This window comes from Pipistrellus kuhlii, unplaced genomic scaffold (genome assembly GCF_014108245.1).
Source record: "Pipistrellus kuhlii isolate mPipKuh1 unplaced genomic scaffold, mPipKuh1.p scaffold_m20_p_2, whole genome shotgun sequence".
Classification (NCBI taxonomy): domain Eukaryota; kingdom Metazoa; phylum Chordata; class Mammalia; order Chiroptera; family Vespertilionidae; genus Pipistrellus; species Pipistrellus kuhlii.
Genome location: NW_023425515.1, coordinates 99,299,301 through 99,308,045, shown reverse-complemented (window position 1 = coordinate 99,308,045; position 8,745 = coordinate 99,299,301). Strand labels below are relative to the sequence as shown.

The window sequence follows — 8,745 nt, the reverse complement described above, 5'->3', positions numbered from 1 at the left end:
CTTTCTTTCTTTCTTTCTTTCTTTCTTTTTCTTTCTTTCCCTTCCTTCTTTCCTTCCTTCCTTCCTTCCTTCCTTCCTTCCTTCCTTCCTTCCTTCCTTCCTTCCTTTCTTTCATTTCTTTCTTTCTTTTTTTTTCAGTAGTCTGTCTCCATTCTTGTTCTTTGGGATTTTTTCACCATCAGATGATTGGGGCAATCCTCTTAAGATACAACATTCCAGTTGCATCCAAATGATGATTACAGTGCCCCTCAGAGGGAGGGAGCTGACAGATGGGGAGCAGGGAATTCTGAAAACTAAAGTAATGGCAGAGATGCTAAGCCTTTCCTTCACATGTCTGACACCCCTCTTCAGCTGGCCTGCAGGCCAGCTGTCTGCTGGACCTTTACCACTAGATAACCTGGCAGGCTGCCCTGGGTCCTGCAAGGTGGTGTACTGGGCTATCTGGGCCTGGGGGGAATCTCCTTCTGTGCCAGCCACTCCTGGTACATCTTCTGCACATGGGTGCTGGTCTCTGGGGGCCACAATGGCATGGCAGTGTAGATGCCTTCTACCTGCCACAGCAGTGCCCTGTCTGCACCCCTTTCCTCCTGCTGTTTAGGAATCTCTGGCACAGGCCAGGACTTCCACGAAGTGGCAGAGGAACTTGCCCCTCTATAGCTTCAGGACCACTTCTGGATGTTCCGAAAGCTGTAAGCAGCCTCAAAACGTAGCAGAACCTCTCCGTTCCTTTCCTGGAAGTCTTTGTTCCTCAGCATGCAGTAGGTGAGCACTACCACATCCTTGTTGAACAGCTCCTTGGCCATGTGCCTGAAGATGCGTGCCAAGTACCTGTCGGAGCTGGTACCCTCGTGGAGCCTCACCTCCTTCTCCTTTATGTCTCCAAATAGAGTGCCCATGGCAGTGTCATTTTAGGCGAGGTCACTTTGCTCCATTATCTGGACAATTTCACCCGAGGTTAACATGCAGTCAGCACCCGGGGAACTATGTAAAGCTATGGGAATATCTTCTTGAAGGGCCTCCAATTTCTTGACATAACATGGGACCACAATGACATGGAAAATCTTGTCTGGGGATACGTTCTGCTGTCTGGAGAAGTAATCCTTCACCAGAGAGCCCATGACCTGGGAAGACTTGTCTGTGCAGAGGTGGGAGTGATGGGCTGACTCAGCAAATGTTCTGCATATTGGTCCCAGCCGGGGCAGGCAGAGGTCAGCAAGGGTAACCGTGGCTCTTCTTCACGGTGCTGGCAGTACCGATGCACAAATTCCTTCTGACTCTCCAGGATGCTGAAGTCTATAGCTATCTCATGTCAAAGACAGTGTATAATACCTCAAGGCTTTTTTTAAATTTTTTAAATATATTTTATTGATTTTTTACAGAAAGGAAGAAAGAGGAATGGAGAGTTAGAAACATCGATGAGAGAGAAACATCAATCAGCTGCCTCTTGCATACCCCCTACTGGGGATGTGCCAGCAACTCAGGTACATGCCCTTGACCAGAATCGAACCTGGGACCTTTCAGTCTGCAGGCCGACACTATCCATTGAGCCAAACCGGTTTCGGCTGCCCCAAAGCTTTTAAGAAAGCTGCGGAGTCTTCTGGATGCATCAGTGACACTGAGGCTGAATTTAGCAGCAAAATAAGGCAGAGACTAAGGACACACAGACACTGCCAGCACCTTGTGCTGTGAGGTATCACATTTATTTTTAAGGTTCAGAACATGGAAGAAGTCCTTGGTGTTCTGTTGAGAAATTTGGACTCTTTCCTCTGCAGTCACACAACTGTCATATGCCAGACAGTCACTTAGAAATATCTTGGCATCGGCCAACTTATGGAATTCTCCCTTCTCTTCGTTCTCCTGAGCCAGATTCCAGACATTGACTGCGGCATTCTCGTGGTCATTGTTTTTTTTTTTTTTTTTTTTTTTTTTTTTTTTTTTTTTTTTTTTTTTACTATATTCCTTCTGGTGCAGTGATCACACTTCATCTGGAGTGGGGTTGGTGGGTGCCAGCTGAGTGACCTGGAGGAAGCACAGGGAAAGTAGTCAGTCACTGTTGGTCACCACTAGCACTGCAGGCAGTATGCTTTCTTCCTTATGGAGCATCTAGGGAAGGGAAGCGGCCACAGTGCCTGAGGCTGAGTTTCAGGAGGCTGGCAGAATTGTCAGGATTGTGCCGGCAACACTGTTCTGTTGGTGCCTGGCCTGTCCTCTGGAGATTGTACCTGCAAGACTACTAAGGAAGCCAGTTCCCAGTTCTACCCACCTCTGCCACCGATTGATTGGAGTTTGAAGGCTGGGAGGAGAGACCAAGAGGCCTGCCTTCCAGCTGCTTGCCAGTCCCTACCATGCCACTCACTCCAGTTCCCTGTTAGCCATCCCCTGATCAATGGGACCTGTGGGCTAAGGGAGAGACCAACCGGTCTGCCTTCCACCCACTCACCAGTTGTTGTGGCCATGGATTCATTGGAACCTGAGGGACCTGGTTCCCCCGTTAGCCATCCCCTGATCAATGGAGCCTAAGGGCCGGGGGATGGATTGGTCACTCGTTCAGTCATTACGGATCCTGGGTTTTTATATATTAGGATTTTTAACTATAGCAAAGCAGATATACATATCAAAGGTCAGGTTTGGTAAACAGTTGAAGATTTCAAGTTGGGGGAACTGCCTTTGACTGTTTGGCAGCAGGCAATAATATATGCAGATTTTCAGCCCTGCTGAAAGATTCCATTCAACCTTTTGAAGACTTTCTGCATTTATTATGACCCTTTTGGAATTAGCCTCCAGTAGGTGGCATTATGAATTTTTCTGGAAAATGAGGTAAGTCAAGTGCTTTGAACGTTTTTCTACCCTGAACACCCATATGAGTTAAATCACCTTTTCAAATCCTTGCACTTAGAATCCTAATAAAAGTAATATGAAAATTAGCCATCACTCTGCTATATCCACAAGCCATGCCCACCAGCCAATCAGGAGCAAGTATGCAAATTAACTCAACCAAGATGGCAGTGGCCATGGAGCAAGCAGGAGGCTTGGGTTTCCCTGGCAATGGAGGAACCAAGTTTGCCACACAATCTGGGCAGCCCAGGTCTCCACTCAAGGCTACAAAGTTTTAATTATAGAAGATAAATAAATCCCAGGTACCAGGGCCTCCACTTGGGCCACCAGGGAGCATAGCCAGCCTGAAAACTACCACAGGCCCCCCACTCACCAAGGGAACCCCACCCTGATCTGGGACACCCTTCAGGACAAACCAGCTGACCCCCACCCATGCACCTCCTATCTAATAAAAGAGTAATATGCAAATGGACTATCACTCCAACACACAAGATCAAGATGGCTGCCCCCATGTGGTCAAAGATCTTGCCCCCATGTGGACACAAGATGGCTGCTAAAGATGGCCAGCAGGGGAGGGCAGTTAGGGGTGACCAGGCCTGCAGGGGAGGGCAGTTAGGGGCAAACAAGCTGGCAGGGGAGCAGTTAGGCATCAATCAGGCTGGCAAGGGAGTGGTTAGGGGGTGATCAGGCTGGCAGGCAGAAGCTGTTAGGGGCAATCAAGAAGGCAGGCAGGTGAGCAGTTTGGAGCCAGCAGTCCTGGATTGTGAGAGGGATGTCCAACTGCCCGCCCATTTAGGCCCGATACTGGGATCCCTTCAGACATCCCTTGAGAGGTCCCAGATTGGAGAGAGTGCAGGTTGGGCTGAGGGACACCCCCCTCACACACACACCGTGCATGAATTTCGTGCACCAGGCCTCTAATATTCTAAGACTAACTGAAGAATAATGTTGCAAACAGCAACATTTTATCATCTGGTTGAGAGAGGCTGTCCAAAAATACACAAAAGTAATTTTTCATTAACTTTTTCAAATTTCTAAAACTACTTATGACAGGAGGCAAACAAAATGCCTCCAAATATGCAGCATTTATTGGCCCACAAGCTTCTGGATTCCTCACGATCCTGCCAAGGCCTCAATGGGGTCTAATCAACTGGGTACTGAACACCCCATCACCTTCAATTACTAAAGGATATTGCAATTGTCCCTGTTTTATAGATGAAATCACGGTATGGCTTCTTTGGGGGGGGAGAGAGAGAGAGAGAGAGAGAGAGAGAGAGAGAGAGAGAGAGAGAGAGAGAGAGAGAGAGAGAATTTTCTCATCTTTAACGAAAATAGTAAAGTAACTAAAAAAAGATCTACTTCGAAAATGGTGTTTCCAAAAAACGGTGTTTCCTTTAGGGCCAATTCATTTGATCTCATCTTTGAGACCAAGAAGCAAGACAAGTATTTTATTGTAAATTAAAACAAAGAGTCATCTCCCTGCACCCCTGTTCTCGAGGAAGTCAGTCACAAGGGTCTCAGCATTCCAAGCCGAGTTGGTGAAAACATCTGGTGGAGTGTAATATAATAAGCCCTAAGAATCCCTATGCATAGGTGGAGGAAAACCTGGAGAAGACACCGCAGGTTCAGTCCCTAGAAAACGTCTTCTGTGATCCCGGGGTCAAAAAGATTTATTACTTTCTCGCTGAGGGAGAAACATCAGGCCAGCAGAACCCGGGAGTCCCAAGTAGAAAGCCTTCGGGCTGCACTTTGCGGCCTAGGAGCACTTTGGCCTGCGGGTGCGTCCTGGGTTTCCAGAGGACCTAGGTTCCGACTCCTAAAGAAGAACAGAGTGGGCAGCCGCTGGGAGATTTATTCTTTACCAGAAAACAAAACTGTGCAGATGAGCCCGGCAGCTCAAGCAGAATCCAAATTACTCAGAGCCCGGCCCAGCGCTGCGAGCCTCCCGTCCGCGCTCCAGAGCTCTGCGCACGCGTGGTTGCGGCCTCCTCAGCGCAATGGCCACCAGAGTAGCCCCGCAGTAAATCGTGGCCCAAGTCTCCCGACCTCAGAGCCCTGCGGCGGGAGCAGGCGTTGAGAGGGGGCGGGAGCAGCGAAGGGGAGGAGCCGCAGCAACAGACAGCAGCGTGCACCAACCCCGCACGCCGGGCGGGTGCCGCGCGGAGGCTGGCCTGGGCGTGTTGCAGGCTCTCAGCGTAGGGGCGTCTGATAGCAGCATCCTCCCTTTCGCGTGGCGGCGGCGACAACGGTGGGGGGTTCCTCTTCCCGGACAACTTGTGGGCCTGAAGCGGCTACTGCCAGGATCGGAGCGGGTAAGGGAAAGCTGCGGCCCACGGTTTTATAGCGGAGAGCTCTGTGTACAGGATCCTTCCGGGACGGTCAGAGGCTAAGGAGCGGCGGGGGCCGACTACGCCTGCTGGAGCATCCTCTACGTAATGGAAGAAGCCGCCGCCGCTGCTGCAGGGTTGCGGTGCGCCCAATCCACTGCCGCCGGAGAGATGGGTAGAGTCGGGGTGCGGAGGTCAAGAACGAGAGAGGCGGAGCCTCTTTGCCCTGAGCTGGGTCTCGTTTAAGCCCCTTCCCCTCAGCCTCCCCCAGTGGGCATCCGAGCCCGGAAGGAAGCTGCTGTCCTGAGAAGGCAGAGAATACGTAGCAGGAGCTGGGCGCACTGGGTTCAGAGGAACGTGGAGCAGAGCTCCAGGCCTGGTGAAAGTTTCCCTTCCCCAGTCACAGGGCGCCCGCTTCCCGGAAACTGCCCAGGGCTTGGGCTTCCGAGTCCCGTGGCCCCTTCCGAGGCACCCGCAGACAGCGCGGGAGAAATCGAGGAACGAAAAACAACAGCAGGACAGACCCTCCGGGCCGAGATCCCAGGCCGCTCCAGGTCGCGCCCGCGGCTCCAGGTGAGCTGGGGAGCCAGGCAGACTGGAGGGTGGGTGGTACTTAGGCGGAGGCGGCGGCTGGGAGAAGGATTGAGGCGCACCAGTTTACTTCGCTTACCCTCGCAGGTCTTTCTGGGAGCCGCTGCCATGGGACAGCCAGTCCTGGGCGCCGAGGACCAGCCACCACTGCTGCAGCCGCGCCCACCTAGGAGCCACGGCCCCAGTCCTCGCGCCCGAAGCCGGCCCACCGCGTCCCCCACCCGGGCTGCAGGGCCGCCTCCGCCACGCCGTAAACCCTGAGTGTGCCTGTGATGAGCCGCAGCCCCCTGGGAGCCCTGTCCCCGGGCGCACCTCCCCGTTGCTCCTGGCCGCGCCTGCCGCCTCAGCACGCTCCTTGCTCCCGCCCAGGTCCCAGCGCGCCGCCGCTGGCCAGTGTCGCCCCTCGGAATGAAGGTGTTCCGTAGGAAGGCGCTAGTGCTGTGCGCGGGCTATGCGCTGCTGCTTGTGCTCACCATGCTCAACCTCCTGGACTACAAGTGGCACAAGGAGCCGCTACAGCAGTGCAGTACTAATGGACAGCTAGGTGCTGCGGCAGGGGTGGCTGGGGACGGCTGGGGGCACCCAAGACCTCCTCAAGCTGTGTCGCGTCGTGAACACACCCACTTGGATCCTCGCATCCCGTACCACTCCCCCGCTGCAGCCAAGGCTGGGGCAGTAGCCTCTTCCCGAAATAGCACTCGCAGCACCAGGGGCAGTGAGATCAAACGGCAGTTGGTGTACGTGTTTACCACATGGCGCTCAGGCTCGTCCTTCTTCGGGGAGCTCTTTAACCAAAATCCCGAGGTATTCTTCCTATATGAGCCAGTGTGGCACGTGTGGCAAAAACTGTATCCGGGGGACGCCGTGTCTCTGCAAGGGGCAGCGCGGGACATGCTGAGCGCTCTCTATCGCTGTGACCTCTCAGTCTTCCAGCTGTACAGCCCCGTTGGCAGCGGGGGGCGCAACCTCACCACACTGGGCATTTTTGGCGCTGCCACCAATAAAGTTGTGTGCTCTTCGCCGCTCTGCCCTGCCTATCGCAAAGAGGTCGTGGGGCTGGTGGACGATCGTGTGTGCAAGAAGTGTCCTCCACAACGCTTGGCTCGCTTCGAGGAAGAGTGCCGCAAGTACCACACGCTCGTCATCAAGGGTGTGCGAGTCTTCGATGTGGCCGTGTTGGCGCCGCTACTTCGCGACCCGGCCCTGGACCTCAAGGTCATCCACTTGGTGCGTGATCCTCGTGCTGTGGCCAGCTCACGCATCCGCTCGCGCCACGGTCTCATCCGTGAGAGCCTGCAGGTGGTACGCAGCCGGGACCCGAGAGCCCATCGCATGCCATTCCTGGAGGCTGCTGGCCACAAGCTGGGTGCCAAGAAGGAGGGTGTGAGTGGCCCAGCAGACTACCATGCTCTTGGAGCTATGGAGGTCATCTGCAACAGCATAGCCAAGACACTGCAGACAGCCCTGCAGCCCCCTGACTGGCTACAAGGCCACTATCTAGTGGTGCGGTACGAGGACCTGGTGGGAGATCCCGTCAAGACCCTACGGAGGGTGTATGACTTTGTGGGACTTCTGGTGAGCCCTGAAATGGAGCAGTTTGCCTTGAACATGACCAGCGGTTCGGGCTCCTCCTCCAAGCCTTTTGTGGTGTCTGCCCGCAACGCCACACAGGCAGCTAACGCATGGCGGACTGCCCTCACCTTTCAGCAGATCAAACAAGTGGAGGAATTTTGCTATCAGCCTATGGCTGTGCTGGGCTATCAGAGGGTGAATAGCCCCGAGGAAGTCAAAGACCTCAGCAAAACCCTGCTCCGAAAGCCCCGACTTTGAGGGTTTCCCGGGAGGCCTGACTGGAGGTGGGAGACACACACAGGAAGACTGTTGAGGTGGGAGACAACCTACCCACACGAGACTGTGGTGTGTTTAAACAGAAACAGTCCAGACTCAAGCGGAGAAAGCCCACACATTCTATTATAGATGTATAACATAAATAACCACACAGACACTTGCTGTCAATGTTCGGAGTCTTGCTTTTCAAGAACAGTCTCAATGCACACACATCTCAGAAAAGGCGAGACTTGAAAGTTCTGACCAGCTGCCTTCCTGTCCTCTTGTTGCCTTTTCTCCCTTTCCCTTTCTCCCAGGTCTTATCCTCTCGCTACCTGCCCTGCATTTTGAAGTGGGATACTGATGAAATCAAGATCCAGTAACCAAAATCTTGTTTACAAAATTTTTGTGGTATCTGTGAACATGTAGTAGTGAGCATAATTTGGATGTGGGGTAAGGAGATAAAAAAAAGGCAAAGTGGCCCAGGAGCAGTAAACCCCATTGGGAATAATAAACCAAGGAGGTATTCATTTAAAGTAGACTTTTCTATAAAAGCAAATGTTATATGTGAGTATTAATAAAGAAGATAATAAATAATACTAATTTTTATTAGTATTGCCTCCATTACTTTGGGTTTACCTGTATTATCTGTGTAGCTTCAGATGGAATTTGCTTCCCGCTCCTGAATTTCCAGTCTGTTTCCTAGAGAACAGTTAAGATGGATGGGAGCAGATTCTTACTCCCTGGGAGTTGTTTTCTTACATGTAAATCATAGTCTGTTAGGTGCCAAGGAATGGGGACAAATCTTCAAATTCAAAACCAAGCCAGGAGCACAGGAAGGAAAAAAGCATTCAGTGTTAATTAATGAGTGTAGACTGGAGAATCCTGAAGCAGAGAAAAATGTTTCAGTCCTGAGTTTAGTCCAGAAAAAATATTAAGAAAAAAAAGAAAAGCATGTAATTAAAAAGTATTTCTGATTATTAAAACACAGACCTCAAGTGTTAGTGTGATCATATTGTGACAATGGTAGCAACTTCTTGGGTTAGAAAAGTAAGAGAAATATATGTGTATAGCATGTCTTTCTGCTTCTGACACAGGGAGGGATATGAAAAGAGTTTCACCTGAGAAGTGTAAGGGCACTCACAGACTTTTCCTTGCTTTTGAT

At 51.9% G+C, this 8,745-nt stretch overlaps 1 protein-coding gene and 1 pseudogene across 1 annotated transcript; one reads left to right on the top strand and one right to left on the bottom strand.

The window, feature by feature from the left end:
• Window positions 1-437: 437 nt before the first annotated feature.
• Window positions 438-2,456, bottom strand: LOC118723016 (annotated as a pseudogene).
• A 2,481-nt stretch (window positions 2,457-4,937) lies between these two features.
• Window positions 4,938-8,189, top strand: CHST2 (carbohydrate sulfotransferase 2). The gene is given in 4 exon segments (XM_036446299.2): window positions 4,938-5,735; window positions 5,841-6,071; window positions 6,074-6,117; window positions 6,120-8,189. Coding segments are annotated over 3 exon segments (1,554 nt in total). The 5' UTR covers window positions 4,938-5,735; window positions 5,841-6,025; the 3' UTR covers window positions 7,584-8,189.
• Window positions 8,190-8,745: the final 556 nt, after the last annotated feature.